We start from the raw sequence: 20,923 nt of genomic DNA, 5'->3' as shown, positions 1-20,923 counted from the left end.
TTTGGAATATCCCTGAAGAAGGCAGCACAGATAACTATCATCTCCGGGGAGGGAGTCTGGGTGAGGGACATGCCAAGAGATGGTTACTTTTCAGAGAGCATCTGTAGATTTTGAGTTTCATTCTTTAATTCATCTCTGTGACAACTGTGTGCTGCTTGCTCTGGCACATGGGACATGAAGGTAAACCAGACACTGTTTCAGCATTTAGGGAGCTAAATGACATAACTACACAGATGATTATAGCATAATGCATTAAGAGCTGGGATAGGTGTGCACACAAGATGCTGTGGAAGCCAGAGAAGAAGCTCTTGAAGTGGCACAAAGAGAACTTTCTGGAAAAAAGGGCACGCAGAAATTGAAGTGAGAATTGGCAGTGCAGCTATAGGCAAAGCTATTCCAAGCATTAAAAAAAGAGAAAAGAAAAGAAAAAGAAAATAATCAGAGGTAAAGTCAGTGAGCACACAAAACAGTCAACTTTGGGGGAATTTAAGTATTTCAGGATGAGTATAGTTTGGGTGGGGGAAGATGTCGAAAGGTAAATTAAAGAATTATTTAAGGTCCTTAGATACTGGATATTATCCTCACAGAAAAGGTGAGTAACTAAAGCTAGGAGGTGGAAGGAGAATCCTGTGTGGAGACAGAATGGGAGTTCCAAGGCGAAGTGCAAGGCTTTTAATTTAAACTAAGGAAGTACTCGAACAGATAGGAATGCATTCAACTGCTATGAACCAAAAAAAGTGCTGTAACCAGTAGTTATTATTTGATACAGGTCTGGAGGGAGGCATCTCAGGGCTGGTACAGTAACTCAGAGATGTACCAAGGACCCAGGTTTCTTTCTTCTTTCTTCTCTGCTATTCTTGGAAAAGTTGCCTGGTCACCACATCATTGCAAAGTTGCCACCGCTGATACTGGTATCATGGTTATATTCAAGGCAGGAAGAAAGAGGCAAAGGGATGGGACAAAAAGCCTTCTCTACTTAAAGCTTTTCTCTCTTTGATGAGGGAAGCCATTCACAGCAGACTTGCTCTTGTATTTCATCAGCTATGCTCCCCTTAGACACACCATTGCTAAGGGGAATGAGATTTTACTCATGGTTTTAGACCAATTATGATTTATCTCCTAGCATGTACTAGAGGACTTCCATCCCTGAGATCAAAGGATCTCCATACATTGCATAAATAATTTAGCAATTATTAAATATATATACATATGTGTATACAGTATATATATATATACATGCATGTCTATACATGTAATACCCATGTATATATACACACATGTATGTACATATATATATATACACACCTATATATCAATGTATCTATATATTCTTTTTCTTCCTTCCAGAGAAGGAGAGCAAATGACTGTCAGATGGTCATAGGTCCCAATTTAGAAATGGTATAAACTTCTGAGTAGCTCTGGAACTTTTTCATCTAATTCTTAATATCTAGAGACAACTAATGTGGTTTCTTTTTCCTTCCATATCCATTCCTGACCTTGTTCAAGTATAGGATCATTTTTTTACAATGTAACTAGAATCACATCTGATGGGATGCCCTGTATTAGTTTATTACCAACAACTTAGTGATTTAACACAAATTTATGATCTCATAATTTCCATGGGTCAGAAGAGACAGGCACAGTTAATTGCATCCTCTGCTCAGGGTCTCACCAGGCTGCAAAGTGTTGACTGGGGCTGTGATGTCATCTGAGGCTTGGGGCTTCTTCCAAGCTCACTGGTTGTTGGCAGAATTCAGTTCCCTGGGGTTGTAGGACTGCCATGCTCAGCTCCTGGAGGATGCCCCTCTCCATGCGCAGTTAGTTCACCATGTGGCTGTTTGCTTTTTCCAGACAAGCATGAGGGTATCTGCCTCACTAGGAATGTCTCCCTCCAGCCTGCTGAAATAGAGTCTTATCAAATGTACCCTAATCAAAATAGTGACTACCCCAACATATTCACAAACCTGCCCACATTCCAGGATCACCCCATGTGACCAGGTGTCAAGAATCTTGGAGGGGCCACTGAAGAATTCTGCCTACCATTATCTCATGACTTGGATTTGTATTCTACTAATGGGCAGTAGCAAATTCCCACCTTTATTTTTAGTACTTTACATATTACTGTCTGATATAATGCTTTTTTCTAAAAAAATTTTAAAATTAAATATTACTTTCAGTAGGAACTAACCCATTCCACATTCCCATTCTCATTTTCAGAGTTTCCCAGGATCATGTCATACACTTTTCACTCAACAATAGCTTAAGGAAAAAAAAAAAAGAAAGATTTTATAGCATTATTTTACTATAGAAAAAGGGAAAACAGAGTTTTAGGAAAAACAGAAGAAGAAAAGAGATGGTTTGCCTATACTGAAAAGAGTTGTAATGTAGTCGGGAAAGAAGATATAATCACATAAGTTGAATACCAATAAAATATTTAAATGGGGGTTGAAACCAACCATGAAGGTCAAGTCACAAGGCTGTAAATTGTTAATTGTCAAATTAATCCTAGGGAGATTCAGAGGAGAGTGGTTGGATAATTTATTGTGGTGACACAAGCTACCCTTAACTTTAGTGTCTTAAAACAATAGTGTTCTTACATCTCACAATTGTGTGGGTCAGGAGTACAGGCAGGGCTCAGCTGGACAATTCTTCTGCTTCAAGGAGCATCACGTGGCACTCAGCAGGCCTTGTCTGAAGCTCCAAGAAGGGTCCCTCACAAAACTAGAACACCTTACTGCCCCTCAGCCCCTCTTTCTACATGGCACCTCATCCTTCTAGGCCCCCCATGTAGTTTGGGCTTCTCACAGCACGGTGATCTCAAGGTAGTCCTACTTCTTTCCTGGCAGCTGTCTTGTAAGACAAGAAGGAAGGAAATGGACACTCTTGTGGTCTGGATCCGGAAGTAACACAGTGTTACTTCAGCGATATTCAATATGTCAACAGGAGTCACCCAGCTCAAGGGGAGGAAATACAGGACCCTCTTTCTTCTTCAACATACCTCATGATGAGGACAGTGTCAAAGCAGATGTTGCCATATTTAATTTACCATGGAGGGAAAGGTCAATCTGGACCAGAAAGGTCAGAAAAAGCTGTACATGGAAGGTAGTATATAAATTGATTTTAAAGGATACGGATCATTTGAAAAAAATGGACTGGGGATAAGGCTAAAAAATATTAAATATATAAATATAAACCAGTACTAATGGGGAAAACTTTCAAAATGCTTAGCAAAACAAGAATTATATTTCTTCCTCAATTTATTTTGCTCTAACAGCAAAAGAGAAGTGGAAACTTGCCTCAACCTGGCAAGTCACTTTTTTCTGTTCATAAACACGTTGATCTGACTGGGAAGATAATTTTTCCTTAAATGAGGTCAGCTTATTTGAAGAAAGGTGAATTTGAGCTTAAGGATTTTATTGGAGTAATTGGGGAAGGTCAGTCAGAGTCCAGTTTGTTTCGAGAAGTGCTTAACTGTTAAAACTCTCCAAAGACATACGGAAATGCTTGTAGTTAGTCTTGAGACAGGATGCAGGGCAGGAAGACAGGGGTGTGACTTAGCGACAAGTGATCAGGCAGTTTGGGTTTAGCGAGTCCGCTCCAGGTCTTAAGAGGGTCATGATGTAAAATGTAGTCCTTCAGGGTCTCTCATAAGGCTTTGTTCAGAAAGGTTTAATCATTATAGCCATAATTTTCTGACTGAGACGAGGCTTTCCTTAGATTTGTAGTTCATAGATAAATAGCTCTCTAGGTGTGTGTGTGTGTGTGTGTGTGTGTGTGTGTGTGCGCGCGCCCACGCGCACATGCGGGCACTCCTTGCAATACAAGAAATGAACACATTGCCTGGCACTTGGTGGAAATTTAATATTGCTTAACGAACTGTATTATTCATGTTCTCTCGATACAAATTTAAATAATCTACATTTTCCCTCAAAGTTTTGCCTATGTAACATTAAACTGGAAACAGGAATATTTTAAAAATACACACCAATTAAAAATCATTCCTGTGTGAGGTGAGCATAGCTCTTGTCTTTACTTCAATTTTCAAAATTCGTATCTAACATTTTCTTTCAATCCTTTTTTTGACACTGATATATTTTGAATTTATGACTATCAAACCTGACATTGCAAAGACAAAGGCAGAGGGAACAAACTCATGAGAAATACTTTTAAAATATATCTTTTAATGTGTTATAACAGCCTGGAGAATTATCACATCTTACTACTCCTTTATGTGGTAATTAGATTCCTCCTATCCTCTCCGATAAAGCAGTAGCTTTTAGCTGTTTTATTTTATTTGGTCGGGAGCACTGAAAAATTCCAAGCTACAGTAAGGGATAACATCTTAAACGGTGTTGGAGTTTGCCAAAGGTCTACAGGCTTGTGCATTTTACACAGTTATCTACTTTCCGTAGTTTTGTTTCTTGAGCTCTAAGTGGCTTCTCGGAAACTGCTAGGTTAAGCAAACAAAAGAAAAAGGAAAACAGATTGCGGGACTCTTGAGACTCTGAAACCGTAATCTAGAGCGAACCGGTTAAGCCTTCAGAGACCGGAGAGGAGGCTGTGTGCGATTGGTAGGCAGAGCAAAGACATTAGTCCAGGATGCCGGGCAGCTGGATAGCGCCTTTCACCAGCGCACACATAAGCCTTCTTAACCCAGAATGGCCGGGGGAGCTGAAACGCGTTCCCACCCTCTGTCCCACTAAAGTAAATAAGTGAACCTTGCTTCAGATGAACTGCAAAGGATAGTCTGCAGATATATCTATAGATATATAAATATTAGGAGTTTCGACCTCTCTCCCAGGAGATGGGCTAGGCGCCACCTGCCAGCGTCTTCACCTATCTCCCTCCCTGGCCTGCTGGGGCGGAGAGGAGGCGGCGGAGGATGCGGCGCGGGGGTGGCCACCGCACATCCGGGCGCTCCTGCAGCCGGCCGCTGGCTGCATAATTGATGGAGGGCCGGGCGCAGCTCTGGGTGTGCTGCTGGCGCGGTCAGAGTGTCTCAGGGGAGGAGGGCAGGGCGGCCGGCCCCTCCCACTCCGCCTTTTCTCGAGTGTCCTGCCCCCGGGCCTGGCAGCGGGTGCCGGGCCGCCGGCGAGTGTGCGCTGCGACTCCGGGGACCGACGGCGGTGGGTGCGCGAGGACCGCGGCGGACCTGCTGGCGCCATGCGCTCCCTCCCCAGTCTGCGGGGGCCCCGGGCGCCGCCCCTGCCGCTGCTCCTCCTGTGCCTCCTCGCGCCGGTGCGCCGGAGCTCGGAGGACGGCCGTACCCCAGGTGTGATGGTTTCTGGGCCAACGAGGGGGCGGAGAGCGCGCGGGGATGCTGGCTACCGCGGGTGGGGAACGGCGTCCGCCTCCGCCCGTCTGCCACGCTAGGGTTATCTAAACTAGCCGAGAGGCCGGTGCGGTTCGGGCTCCTCCGCTGGAACGAACAGCGCCCTACGAGACGGGGTCGTGGGTAGTAGGGCAGTGTCTGGGTGTTCCTAGGAAAAGGGCGTGAGGGTACGGGCAGGAACAAGGCAGCGACTTGGCCTCTGCTAAACTGGCAGGATTTCTGAAAGCCACATTTCCCAAGGCCCTTCACTTAAATCGATAGTGAGGCTTAAATATCCCCTCCTCCCTTCCTGGCAGGTGGGTTGGCTTTGATGATGTTTTTTAGAGCTGACCTGAAATAACACAACAACAACAAAACAAAGCCCCACGACTTAAGGATAATAATGTGTGTATCTTCTTTTATACCTTGGTCTTTGAAAACAAAGACCATGGGTTTTTCTTTGTTTGTATTTGTGGTTGTATTATTAAGACACTGAAAGAGGGATTTTGGTGCAAAGCATCAGGGAAACGAACACCAGATTTGCCATTTTAGCTTCACCTGTTTATAATTACTTTTTATGGTGAAAGTATTCTATCTAACGTACTTTCTAATGCAAGTTCCTGTGTTATAAATTTCAAAGTATTAGCGGCTGATTAGGATAACAGACCACCTCCAAGTTTGCAAATATTGCCCATCAGTAACTAAAATCAGGATATTATTCTACACAAGGTTTCGAACCTTTAATAGGAATTCATTTTTTATGAGCTTATAGCATGTAGATTTTTTGTAACATACTTTGAAGATGGAAAGGTAATCAAATAATAAGATTACTCATTTTTAAATAAATGTCCTTTAACAGGCCTAGCTGTTAACAACTTGGACAAAACATTTTGGGTTGCCTCAGTTTCTAAATTTCCTCACCCCGCTTTGCAGCCACCTTTCTCTTTTTCATTCACACCACTTATAAAGAATGGTCAAGGATGTTTTCTACACCCTGGGCTATCCCTGATTCACCTATCATTCACCTGAGGGTACTACACTTCTGAGGACCAACGCATTCTAGGTGTGTCCTAGAACTTTGGTTCTCGAGTTGGCTGTATGTTGGAATTACCAGCGAGCATTAAAAATGCTGATATGTGGATCCTGCCCTCAAAAATTCTGATTCAGTTGGCCTGGGATTCAGCCTACACGTGAGGAGTTTTAAAAGCTCCCATGTGATTTTAATCATATGAGCCTAAGCAAGTTGAAAACCACTGCTTTGAAATGATATGGCCTAGAGAGTGCACTGTTGGATAGGTATTCCATTGGTATCAGGGAGTCAGGTTTAAATTGACACTTAGAGCAGACTTCCAAAGAGAAAAGTAGGAAACAAATGAAGGTGGGATAAATTAACAAATAAAGTTTTAAATAAACAGAATGATGTATATATGTACGGCCGATGTCTGTGTGTGTATGTAGCACAAGTCCTGTCCTTTAAGCTCCACTTAAGCTAAAATTATGGAAGAATGTGACATATAAAAGGCATGAAGTTACTTAACATTTCATTTCAAGGCAGAATTAAAACTTGTGAGGCAGCCTCATCTCACTTTATAGATACTGTATCGATGTCGGTGAGGTTCAATTTCCTCCTCGCTAAAGACCATTGTGAAGTTTACTATTTTTTACCTAGGTGCTTTTAACTACTTGGAAGTAGGTGTTCTATAAACCTAAGATTTGGGGCCAAATTTTAAAAATAAAAATGTTTATCATTTTTTATCATAAATGTATCATATTTACTATGTAACAACTGTGTGCCACGCATTGCACCATATAGTTTATAGCTCTATGGGTTAGTTTTTATTATCCCTGACTTTCAGATGAGGAAATTGGAATTTAGAGAGGCTAAATAGTTGCCTAAGTACAAATGATTAAGCAGTAGAGCAGGAAATTTAGCATGTTCAGTCCGATTCCAAATATTGTGTTCTTAAACTCAGTTGTCTCTCTGAGATGAGTGGGTATGTTTATGAAAGTTTGGAATCACTGACAGCAGAGTGTGTGGATACAAATGCTAGATTTGGGTTGCAGGGCTTGCTGACTCAGTTTGAGTCCTGGAATAAAGTTGGCACAAGGACTCACCTTAACTCTTTTAGGCTGTTTTAATTAAATAAGAAATGTAGAATATCTTTATGAAGGAGAAATATTACATAAATGGGAATATTTAAAAATCATTATTATTACTCTTATGGGGGAACAAATTGAAGGAAAGGGTCATGCTTATCTTTTGAAAAATGTTTGCAGGGGAGTCATTTGAAATGATCATTTTTAACTTCTAAAGGATGTTGCTTACATGCTTCCTTGATCAATGCCCCCTTCCTTTCTAGAGACACACAGAGCAACTGCCCGGTAGTAAATATTTGTTGGAACAAATATTCGAGTACCTACATATGCCTTACATTGTTAGTCTATATCTAAGCAGAAAACTTTAGCAGTTTTTACCTGTCATGGCATTTAAACTTTAAAGGAACGGATGGGATATAAGCCTGTCTTTAATAGGGTTATATCTGGGGCATCAAAATTTTGACCCTAAATTACCATCACATTTGAAATTACATTATATACACTTTTGTTAAGAATTAGTTCAACTGGCTCTTCCTCGTCCTGGTCTTTTATCCCCACCTCTCATCCCCATCTCCTTCCCTTCCTTCTGGGAATGAGTCCTGTAGTCATTAGGTGGGGAAATGCGGAAGCGCCTCCCCTGTTGAAGGGACCCAAACTGTTTCAGATCAGGGAATTAGAAGCTGAGCCCAGTCAGGATGGCATCCAGGTAGGAGGGCAGCCCCGTGTAGAGTGTTAGAGCCGAAGCACATGAGGTGGGCGTTCCTACAGAAGGGTGGTCTGGCGAGAGGCCTCAGCGCTGAGCAGTGACAAGGGCTTCTACGCAGCTATGGCATGCAGGTCTGACCCTGATCACAGGATGGAGGTAAAACATGCAGGAGCAGACAGTGCAGGATGCTGGAGCCTAAGTGGGTGAGGAAGACATCTCTTTGGGGCCAACAGGAGATTAGTTATATATGGGGGGATTGATCAGATAAGTAAAGCTGGTGAGGATAATAGAATCTAGGTTTTTCTCTAGAGAAGAAGGAAATAAACGGGGAAGACTAAAATGAACCTTGTGGTGTTGGACTGCAATTGGCAGCATTAGCGTGAATTCGTGACTTTAAATATCTATCTCTATCCATGTCTTATGTCTATATATATCTATATAAATAGATGCATAAATATAAACGTGTATGTGTAAATATATGTATAATGCATATATGTGTCATATATATTGACAGGTGATCCCTGAACACAAAGGTTAATCTATGTATAATTTATAGTCAGCCTTCTGTATCAGTGCATCTAAGGATTGAACCAACCATGGACCATGCAGTAACGTAGTATTTACTCTTGAAAAAAATATGCGTATAAGTGGACCCTTGAAGTTCAAACCCTCATTGTTCAAGGGCCAACTGTATATATGTATGTATATTATACCCATTATATATATGTTGTGTGTGTGTCTATGAATATGTACACATGTATTCTTAGGTCTGCCCACTGCGATGGAGCAGTGATGGACATACTTAGCACCCAAATCTTGACTCTAAATACATTTTTTTTTCACTAATAATAACTTGGACTTTTTATAGAAATGGCTGATATCAGGACTGGAGGGGGGAAAGGATAGGATAAGCCTGGAACATCTTATGCCAGAAAGCAGTGAAGTGTTCAAAGAATAATGGGTGATGTCAAAAGGATACAGAAGCCAAAGTGAAGTGGGTACGAATGGACAAATAGAGCGTGAAAGTAAATAATAATACTAATGGACTAGTATCCATATGCACTCAATAATGTCCATTGAATTATATAAGTATTCATGAGTACATACTGAACTTAATTAATTACATGAGTCAATTGAAAGTTTGATTAGGCACAAAATATTATATAGTTTATATTATATTTTGTAGTAACTTCCCACAAAATTGGCATTAATGAAAAGGGAGAAAGAATAACTTCTAAGTGGAGAAGCCTGGCAGACACCACTTTAATCAAATGATCAGAGTGTAAATCAGTAAAGAAAGAAATAAAATTGTGTGTCACCTGATAGGATGCAGTGAGAAGAACACAACATCTCCTCTGTGATTTTCCTGCCAAAGATGTCTACTCTGAATGTAATCGTATTACAACTTAACAATCCTGGAACTTTCATAAGCATCAAGGTCATAAAAGTCAGGAGAGACTAAAGCTGTTTAGAGTGAAGAGAATAGAGGGACATGGCTCATGACAGCTCATGTGATCCTGAGCTGAAACCTTTGACTAAAAAAGTACATTATAAAGACTTTTGTTGAAACTTAGATAAGATGTGGGATGAGATGATAGTGCATAAATGCTAATTTCCTGATTTTAACAGCAGTATTGGGGTGAAGTGGACTATGTCCTTTGTAGGAAATAATGTTGTAATGTTTCTGAGGTCGAATGGGTCATCAGGTGACCAACTTGTTCCCCAGTGGTTCAGGGGAAACATTCTTTACTCTGTACGGAAAACTTTTCTGTTAGTTTGAGATTGCTTTAAAAGCAAAAAGAATTTCAACTCTGAGAAAGCTTGAATTAACAGACAAACTACAAGGATAGCTGAGAAATAGTCATCAGTTTATGTAATTAGGTACGATTTTCCAAAGGAGTATTTGCCCTCAAACAGAGACAGATTGTAAGTGTTGAGGCTGTCTGTCCCAGATTGTAATCTTTTCAAGTTACTTACGTATAGCTGGCCTCACATATTTCACAATATTAGGTGAACCTCGGAAATAAACAACTTAGGACACACACATTGACATAGAAGGAAAACAACCTCACAGTGGTTTACTAAAATTAAACTCTCTACTCCTAATAAAACATAGTCACTATTCATGCACAACAAAATATCTCAAATAATATATTGTTAGTATAGAATTAATAGATGTTATATTTAAAAATGGTGTTTCTCTTTTAATTGAAAATAATATTTTTCTGGTATTTTTAAAGTTACTGTGGTCATATCATTACTAATGTATCCCTACTCTCAAGATAGAATCTTTTTTACTATTGCCTTATAATTATATAGTTCTGAGATCCTGAAAGAGAATTTAGATGTCTCATCTGATTGATCTTGAAGCCCAGAGTGCTTTTGTGATGTAGCCAAGAGCCTGGAGCTAGCTAACAGCTGTAACTGGTTTCCTAGTTTGCATTTTAAAACGCCATCCAGCACTTGGTGCCTCTTTGGAAAAGGTCCTCAAAATAGGTAGGGCTGCAAATGTTCATGCTTTAAAATATCTGCACCTAAACCATGTAAAACAGGACCTCAGGGCTATAGGGCCACTTGAAGATTTTTAAAAATCATCACTTTGAGGAATGAGGGTTGAAGATGTACCTGTTTTGAAATCAGGATTTCTCAACTTTGGCATTATTGACATTTTGGGCTGGATAATTCTATGGGGGGCTGTCCTGTAGAATGCTTAGCAGCCTCACTGGCCTCTACCTTTGTAGTGGGTGAGTTGTGTCACCCCCCAAAAGATGTTCAAGTCCTGACCCTTGGTATCTGTGAAAGTGACCTTATTTGAGAGTAGGGTCTTTGCAGATGTAATCAAGGTAAAATGAGGTCATGTTACATGAGGTCATGTTACATTAGGATAGACCCTTAACCCAATGACTGTGTCTTTATGAACGAAGTGAGAGGGAGACTTGGATCTAGAGACACAGACACACAGAGGGAAGATGGATGTGTAAAAATGGAGCCAGGGAATGCCAAGGATTGCTGGCAACCACCAGAAGCTAGGAAGAGGCAGGAACAATTCTTACTTGGCACCTTTAGAGGGAGCAAGGCCCTGCACCTTGATTTCAGGCTTCTAGCCTCTAGAACTCTGAGCGAATAAACTTCTGTTGTTTTAAGTCACCGTATTTGTGGTAATTTGGTATGGCAACACTGCGAAACTAATATAACCTACCAGGTACAAGTAGTAACCTCCAAGTTGTGATAACCTGAGTGTCTCCAGACACTGTTAAATATCCCCTGGGCAGGGTGCAGGGAAGAAGAGAATCACCTCTAGTTGAGAACCATTAACAAAATCTAAGTCCTATAAGAGAATAACCTAGTGCATGAAACATTAAAAAAACCCACAGTCTCTAGAAAGAGCAGAAATCCTAGTTTTATTTGGCGTAAGTTTCACCGTTAAAATATCTTAATGACCCAGGTGGAGGTAGTTTGAAACATTAGTTTCCACACTGCCCTTCAAAATATATTTTATTGCAAAAATCATATTTTAAAGAAAAGGTCAATTTATTTGCATTTCTGTGTGACCAAGTTTTAAAAATAGTTTTACAAGGCTGTGTAAAAGTACACATTGCTTTTGTCATTAGGCTTTTTAATTGTTCTTTAATTTTTTTTAAACTAATCTAAAAATGACCTTCTTGTCCAATAGTTCCCATGTATATAAAAAAAATATGAGTTCCCTATCTAGACTGTTACCTGTCCCTGACTTAGAAAGTCTGACTTATAAATGTTCCCATCAGGAATTTATTTTCTTGCCAAAACTTCTTTCCTCTTCTTTTCTTGACAAACTCTCTCTGGGGTATAGTGTCTAGGAATCCAGGTAGCCGTATTCCCCTTCTCTTCTTTTACTACTGCCGCTAGGGACAGGGGATAGGGATCCTATTTTCCTAGAGCCCAGCGGTAGAACTCTAAATGTAGTATTGGTAATTAGATATTTTAGTGCTATAGTTCAGCTATATCATGGCTTAAATGGCTTTTACAATTTGGTGTGGGATCTCATGGTTATGTATAATGATAGTGTCGCTTCCACGGGGAAATATATTCTGAGTTTGAAACCTGTGTTATATGTTATCCATTCCTAGGTTGTGTTTCTGTCATTGGGTTGCACATTTATATTGCTATTTATCAGAACGCTAAAACTAAGACTTATTAAAATAATTTTAATTATACATGTTGATAGCAATCAATACATTATGTGGATGAGAGAGAGAAAGGCAGGGAATGGTATTTATCCTAATAGCTGTTTCTTATACCTTTCTTTAAATGATGTCCAGACCCTTCCAAGATTTTAAAATATAAGAGATTTGTGGGGGGTATGTTAGAGAAAATGCTTTTTTTTTTTTTTAAATTAATTAATTTATTTACTGATGGCTGTGTTGGGTCTTCATTTCTGTGCGAGGGCTTTCTCTAGTTGTGGCAAGCGGGGGCCACTCTTCATCGTGGTGCGCAGGCCTCTCACTGTCGCAGCCTCTGTTGTTGCGGAGCACAGGCTCCGGACGCGCAGGCTGAGCGGCCATGGCGCACGGGCCCAGTTGCTCCGCGGTATGTGGTATCCTCCCATACCAGGGCTCGAACCCGTGTCCCCTGCATTGGCAGGCAGACTCTGAACCACTGCGCCACCATGGAAGCCCCAAAATGCTTATTCTTAAACAGAGGTATAGTTGAACTGATTTTCTGACTTAAATAAAAGCAAATCTTAAAACCCAATGCAGTTTTTTAGTGTTTATCTTTTTTTTCTTCCCAATTTACTTCAATTTAATAGGGCCCCATTTAAACTAGTGAAAATGTTACCTTAATATTAAATAGAAATTATAGCATGTTTATTTCATTTAAAATGTTAATAGCATAAATTATAAACCCTTCTAGGAATGTCTGTTATAAAATGTAATATGTTAAAGATATCTAAGTGGAGATCATTTTGCAATTTCCCATGAAACAATATAGGTGAAAATTAGAACGTTACACAGTTCTTTGATGCAACACCCTCATGCCCCATCGCCCAAGTAGAAGGAGAAAAATCTTTTAATCTCTGTCACAACTACTAAAAGCTACTCTTTTATGCTGGCATTTTGGCAACTACCTGTAAAAGAATGCTAAGTGGAAAATTTCCAGCAATGATTAATAGAGCAGTGAGTATGATAACTTAAGGAATGAGTGTTATGATCTTGGCACCATCACTCAATATTATCCATTTTTTCTGATCCTCCCTTCTCCATGAAATGAAACCCCAAGTAACAAGTCATTGGCAGAACTTGGACCAGGATACAAATCCCTGACTCTCCATTCTGTACTTCTTTTTGTGACTCAGCCTAATCCTTTCATGGAAATATTCAAACCACATCTGCCTGAATCTCCTGCCAATTTCCTTTAGACACTAACATCAGCTGCATCAGCCTCTTGCCAGCTGTCCTCCTACTGAAAGCAATAAGGTTTACATTCTCACTTTTTTGATTAAAAAATATCTTGGCTAAACAATGAACTTCTCACTTTAATATTCTAACACCTTTTGCAGACTGTCCTGCTCTTGTACTCAAGACTCTTAGAGGAACTTTTCCCAAGACAAAAATCACAACAGTTATACATGCCCTTTTGCACTTGGGGCTTCTTCAGTGGAGTCTGGAGCCTGATCATGAATGCTTTAAAGGCAATAGGAAGTTAGGATACAGGTGGTGGCTGGATTATAGATGTCTGTTTGTATTTTTAATATATGAGTTGGCAATTGGAAGTGGTCACAACAGTTACTATATTCTGGAACTATCCAAATTTTCCTACTCTTGAAGCTTGGTTTTTCCTTTTCCTCCTATTCCTTCAACTTTCATAAGCTTATATTTTGCCCAAGCCAAGCCTAGACCCCTTTTCTCTCCTTGTTCTAATGTAGGTCCTAGGGGGACCCATCCATCCACATCCTGTTGATGCAAAATGGGAAGATAACCCCAGCCTCAGAGCTCATCTCCTTGGCATTATCTCCAGCTCTATTCTACCTCCAGAGTCCTTCAAAGATGTAAATCACACTTCATACTCTGTAGCTCACATACCAACTTGTATACACCACATAGGCTAGTTACAGTCAATACTATAAATGGGTGCTACTCTGACATTTTAATGACTCTCAATCACAAATTGTGGGCCTAAACCAACATTATTATGATCCATGCAGCCCTGCAGGAACCAAATTTACTCAGCTTCACGTTCCTTACTGGCATCAAGCATGTATGCTGTATGTGTTCACGTATTTAAGTGAAATGAGAATCAGAATGACAGCATTTTTTCAGCTTACGTCATCCTTACTATTGCTGATACTGTGACTAAGAATAATGATAATGATAATAATAATAGTCAGACCATCTCAAAAGGGTTATGAGCTTGTTTCGGGGATAAAAAGTGTGGTGAAGATCTTCATGATGGCATTCTGCTCTGCAATAGGCTAGGCCAAGAAAAAAGGTCTCCCTAGCAAAGGAAGCAAAGATATCAAAGCTTATGTTTGCAAGCTTCACAGAACAGATGATAGAGTGGAACAGTTCTTTCTTTCCCATCTGCTGTTCCCAGATGCTGCTCCCTCCTGGCTTCCTGCAACCTGTAAGTGAGCTATGCCCAATAATAGAAAAAAAGAATTTTCATATTGATAGGTGACTTTTTGGCAATGTGTGTGTGTGCTTGAGAGAGAGTGACAGAGAGAGAGGATAGGAATGAATGAATATTAGGTGTGGGTGGAGGAGAAGTTTTGTATTCCTGGCAGCCTAGTGAGAAACTCAGGGCATATTTTCCTAAATAATCAGTGTCAGAGGGTGGTATGATTTAGGTATGTTATTTGTTAAAGGGCTATTTTATGGGAAAGTGCATCCCACCTTCCAAGACTGTATTAGAAGTGATAAAAGCTCTGGAATATGGCTAATTGGAGACCTAGGTTCTGCGAGGTAGGTTTTTTTATTAGGCAATATTGAAAAGCTATGTGTAAGCTGAAGCAACAAAAATGATCACTTGCTTTGGTAACATTTTTCATACATATAAGAAAAGAACTAGAAGTCTAATCTTGCACTAGGAATAACTTTCTGAGCACAGTATTAAAAATGTGGTGTAAAAAAGGCCCAGGTTTAATTTAAAGTGAATGAAGGGTCTTAAGAATGCAGCCAAGTTTACAATAATGAGCCTTTCTCCTCTGACTTGTTTGGTAAAGTTGGGGTAGTTTTCGTGGGAGGTAAGGTCTGTGTCCTAAAGTCAAAAAAACAGTAGCTAGTGTTAAAAAAAAAAAAAAAAAAAGAATCTTTGAGGAGAGTGTGACAGGTGGAAATGGAAACCTTGTTTCTTCGATGAATGTTTTTGAAAGAAGACATAAGTGACAGAAAAATGGAAAGTTGGTTTGGTAGAGGACACAGTGGACCATCACCATAGCTGGAAAACAGAGCAGCACAGACTCTCCCTGTCCATCCATTTATGTTCTCTGTCCTCTAGCGCCCAGTGCACTCTCTCTTATTCCTTTTTTATGCCCTTTATTTTGGTCTCTCTGTCCCTTTTTGTGCTCTCATCTTCTCTCTGCCTTTCTATGTCCTTTTTTCCCCTGGCACTCTTATCTAATTTCTCCATATCTTCATTTATGTTTTATAAAGAAACTATGAATACTTTTAGGATAAGGAGAGGTTTTTTTTTAAAGCCATTTGATGTAATCAATAGGGATTTTTCAGTAAGAAAAGAACAAAGAAAAATTGGAAATTTTGTTACATTTAATAGCTCAGTGTGTTTCTGAATGTCTGTGGAGCGTGTAAGACCTAGTGAATCAGAGCTTCCTGAAAACATTATTTTTCATTAATAGTATACAATATACCATTTTAGCTGCTGTGAACTAGCTTTTAGACAGTCACTTAACCTTGATAATAATATGTAATCACATGTTCTTATTCTTACAGCTGCATCTTTCACAAGCCTACCTGTCCGGGAAGAAATGATGGCAAAATACTCTAACCTTTCCTTGGAGAGTCATAACATATCACTGACTGGTAAGTGTATTGTGTTTCAAATAATATAATGCCAGATAATTTTTCATTTTTAATTAAGCTACTTTATGAATTATGAAGTACTAAAGCCTGCCAGACTGGCGGGAGAGACACACCAGTACCTTATACAGTCATAACACAGTGTGATGGGGTCCCGTGCGACCAGGCTGACGTGCCCTGTGTGAGGGAGGAGGCAGCCTTTCCAGGCATGGGGGTTAAATGCTCTCTAGAAGGAGGGCACCTGGGACGAGAGGAGGGCTCATTTTGATGTGCAGATGCTCTTCGGTTTTCATCACACCTTGCTGGTACATCTGTTCAAACCACTGTTCACTGAGAGGAGAATTCATGTATCTGCTGGAAGGCCTTTAGGCAAAAAATTAAAGATGTTATCTATGACTGCTATGGAAAATCAAGCGAAGAATCCTGACATAAAACTCAAGTCTGCTTTCTCTTTTCACAGTTTTGGATTCCAGTATTTTAAAAGTAATCTCAGAGTTCTTTAAATGAGCAAGAGTAGTTATCTGTTTTAGCAACAATATCAAAAGTATAATTAGAATTTTAATCCTATTTTTTAAGTCACTAATAAGTTTCATCCAATTATATGTCCAGGCTTTAACTGTCCTCTAGTTTAAGAACGGTTTCTCTATTTCTGTTTAATATGAATTAAAGGTGTGCCCCTCCCCCCAATCTGATACCAGTGGAATATTTGCAGTGAGTTTTCTGGTAGGAGAACATTTTTATGACTTTGTGCAACCACTGTTTGTTCCCACATGTCCCCATCCTAGTATTTGGAGCTTATTCCTACTTGTAAAAAGTAATTACAACACTCCTGTGTTGCTACTTCTTCTTTTACTTTTTGCGCGTTCTAGTCGTTGGTTTCCTTTGTTAGGATGGAATGTTTCTTTAAGAGAGATTTATGTGAAAACATAAGTTTGCAAATCCTTTGATTGGCCTGGCAGCAGCACACCCCTCACTTATCCTGTGTAGCTGGAGCCTGGGAAAAAAAGGGTCAGGTGCCCAAAGGGAGAGCAAAAATTGGACTTTTTAGTTGATGTCAGGTTGGTTATTTACTTAACCCGTTTGGAGGGTTTCACTCCTAACCACTCTTTTATTCTGGTACCAGTATTCCTACAGTATTCATGAGAGCATGTGTTCACAATTGTCCATCACTCACCTTCAGCTTTGGCCTGATCAAACTTTAGTCAGGCTTTTCTCTTCCTCCCAGACCCCTGAACTTGGCATGCCTCAAGTCTGAGCAAGCAGTAAATGCATGACCACAGCCCAATCGTGCTGTCTGCTTCTAGCCAACAGTTGCCTCATTTCTTCTCAAAAGTTCCTGCTAGCCTGCTTACCCCTCCCTATAAAAGTCTTTTTCTATTTGACAGTGAGATACTTGTAGATCCAAAGCTTGGAGCATTTTTCCCTATTGCAATAGACTTCTGGAATAAAGTCTCTCCTTATTTAAGTCTAGGTTTGTTTTTATTTGACAAAAGAAAAGATTTGACATTAATTTCGAAACACAGGATCTCTGAACTGTGACCCTTGTTGTTCTGTTTGCCTTGCCATCAAGAAGTTTGGTCTTAGGAACTGCCTTTATTGAAATATAGAATTTAAATCTGAAGACATACTTATGCTTATTAGGAACCATAGGCTTTCTTCTTATTGTTACCATCAGGATTTTTAATCTACTTCATAAATAGAATGTTTTCATATTTTGTCATATCATTGTTTATTTGAATTGTGCTTAACATTTCTGTGTTGTTACTTATTTTCTCTTCCCCTCTGGCCATTTTAGAAGTTGATCTCTCTGTTGGGATAAAAATTTTTTTTTACAGAGATGCAAATGTAGTACATTAGTTGCAGATTCTGGACCAGCATGACAACTTTTGGCCCAGTTCATAGCACATTTCCTCAAAGATGCTTGAGACTGGGAAACAGGTCCTGTGCCTTGGAGAGTGAAAAACATGACCTTTGGTTCATGAAAGCCTAATTGTTTACCTGTTTTATGTTTTTAAAATACTGCTAATCATTTACTTAACAGACATATGGTATCGACTATGTACCATGTATGTATTTCTACATATAACTTAGTTTAAACCTCATAAGAACCCTAAGCAATGGGTACTATTACTATTTGCAATTTGCAGGCGCCACGCTATTAACCCTCATACTTTGCAGCCTTTCTTAATGCCCAGTTACTCATTTCTTTCAGCAGTGTTATTAATACAATTATACCTATTTTAAGGAAACTTAGATTTGCTATGAGACTATGGAAAGAAAGAAGTTTCAAAAACAATGAAAACAAAGGTATTTTGATTGCCCTTTGCTAAATAGGTTTGTCTTGGAAATTGCATTTGCTGAGATAATGGATATCTTTGTAAAAGTATAATTGACTTCACTAAGCATGAAGTGTTTTTTTTCCAGTTGTCTGATGTCACTGTGTTTCAAAAATTGTTCTTTTAATAATGGACTATTTTAACATGACTGTGCTAGGTTTCCCAATGTCAATATTCAGAAGTCATTGTATTACAGCAATGAGAGTATTTCTTTATTGTTTTCTTTCTCTGTGCATATTATAGTGTTTGGTGCCTCCATTAGTGTGTTATAGTTTAACCCACGAGGTTAAAACCAAAGCATCAGCTGGCAGCTTTCTTGACTACCCTGGTAATGTTGGCATAGGCTCTCCCCACGGGCACATTTTATTTATCATTTTGAGGTGTGAGCAGCTGGCCTGGCAAGGACCTCGTGAGACAGGGAGATAGACAAAGCAGGCATTGGAGCTACAGATACATATATCAAGGCATGGAGTAAAATTTGGGAAGATTAGTCAAGGTCAGGAAAGGCAGCCATGTTGCTTAGACCAGCTAGACAAGAAGTTGTATTAGGACCATTCAGATTCCTGGTTCAAGTGCCTGGTCAATCAGATTGAAAAAAGAAAAGAAGCGAGAGTCCCTTACATTTGGCTGCTCAGACACTTTGTTGCAGGGAAGATCCCAGAATGACTCTAATGAGGTGCACATGTTTAGGATGTTTCTCAGAAGCAGACCACCAGTTATCAAATCTTATGTAGACTGTAGATGTACAGAGGGAAAAAAATGTGAATCCTAATATACACAGAGAGTGAAAGAGAAGGTAGAAGAGGGATCGCCCATAGTAACACAATTGGTAGTGGCTGTTAGCAACTTTTGTTTTACACTAGGGTTTCTCATTAGCATAAATAGTGACAGTTTGGGTTGGATAACTCTTTGTTGCTGGAGTTGGGGGGAGCATGTTCAGGGCACTGTAGGTTGTTTAGCAGCATCCTTGGCCTCTACCCACTAGATCTGAGTTTGTTTAAATTTTTTTCTATTGTAAACCATGAGCAGTGAACACTTCTACATATCTCTTTCTGGGCATGGTTGTGTGTGTTCCTCTAGAATAATTGCCACAAGTAGAATTGCTGAGTTAGAAACTATGCACATTTTAATTTTAATACATACTTGCAAACTGCCCTCCGAAGTAGCCTGACAATTTACCCCTTCCCCCATCTGCATATTTGAGTATAATTTTCTCTAGATCCTGACCAACCTTGATAGTATTAAACTCTTTGCTTTTCTGAGTGTGAAAAACTGTTAATAAAACAAATTATTGTTTTAATTTGCATCCTGGAGTTAGGCATACTTATATCTGTGTATGTTTATCTGTTAAATACCCTTTATTCATTTTCCTATTGGGCTTATAAATTCTTCAATGTATGTAAATGAGACAGCTATACATTTTGAGTACTAATCTGTACTTTTTATAAAAGTTGCAAATGTTCTTTCTTGTCTTTAAAATTTTACATGGTGTTTTTTATTGTGTAGAAATTTCATTTACACATTTCTCCTAATATTTTCATAGGAGTTCTTAATAGGAGTTTTTAACCTTCAGTTTTTAAACCATTTAAAATATGGTTTTACGTATTGTGTGCGATAGAGCACTAACTTTATTACTATTTTATATAGATAGCTAATGTCCCAACACCCTTTACTGAACAGTTCTTTTTCCTACCGCTGTGAAATAGCACACTAATCATATTCCAAATTCCCATATGCTATTCTGTCTCTCTACTGTTTCAATGTTTTTCAAACTTTTTATAGTGCTACACAAAGTAAGGAACAACTTACCTTGTAAACTGATGCACTACCATGCATGCACCCACACGTCAAGCAACACCCACACCTAACAGATGTGTTACACTTGATAATTTCTCTTTTCTTACAACCCATTAAAAAACAAATCTGGTGGTAACTACCAAATTTATTTCCTGATCCACTAATAGTTTCCAACTTGCTTCTGAAAAATTCTGCTTATTTATTCCATTAATTTTCTAGGTGTTTTCTAGCAGCACTAACAAATTAATATTAATTTTTGAAACATTATACTTTTGTTCTTTTTTTTTTTTTGCGGTACGCAGGCCTCTCACTGTTGTGGCCTCTCCCATTGTGGAGCACAGGCGCCGGACACACAGGCCCAGCGGCCATGGCTCACAGGCCCAGCCGCTCCGCGGCATGTGGGATCTTCCCGGACCGGGGCACGAACCCGTGTCCCCTGCATCAGCAGGCAGACTCTCAACCACTGCGCCACCAGGGAAGCCCCTGTTCTTTTTTTAAAAGATAACTTTTCCTATTTCCTGGACTTTTACTCTTTCATGTGGGTTTTTTGTTTCTAATCAAGTTCCATAAAAAATACTTTTTGGATTTTGACTGATTTTTCACTGAATCTATAGATTAATTTGGGGGAGAATTAGTATTTTTATGATACTCTATTATCACCTGT

General features: G+C 39.5%; 1 protein-coding gene across 1 annotated transcript in view; it reads left to right on the top strand.

Annotated features, from left to right (window-relative positions):
• The first annotated feature begins 525 nt into the window (after window positions 1-525).
• Window positions 526-20,923, top strand: part of EMB (embigin) — a 45,199-nt gene continuing 24,801 nt past the window's right edge. Inside the window, exons 1-3 of the mRNA XM_019930055.2 lie at window positions 526-592; window positions 4,802-5,272; window positions 16,040-16,129. Of these exons, the coding sequence (XP_019785614.2) occupies window positions 526-592; window positions 4,802-5,272; window positions 16,040-16,129 (628 nt within the window). The remainder of the gene's footprint in view (window positions 593-4,801; window positions 5,273-16,039; window positions 16,130-20,923) is intronic.

This window comes from Tursiops truncatus, chromosome 3 (assembly GCF_011762595.2).
Source record: "Tursiops truncatus isolate mTurTru1 chromosome 3, mTurTru1.mat.Y, whole genome shotgun sequence".
Taxonomy (NCBI): domain Eukaryota; kingdom Metazoa; phylum Chordata; class Mammalia; order Artiodactyla; family Delphinidae; genus Tursiops; species Tursiops truncatus.
This window is presented reverse-complemented; position numbering and strand designations above follow the sequence as displayed.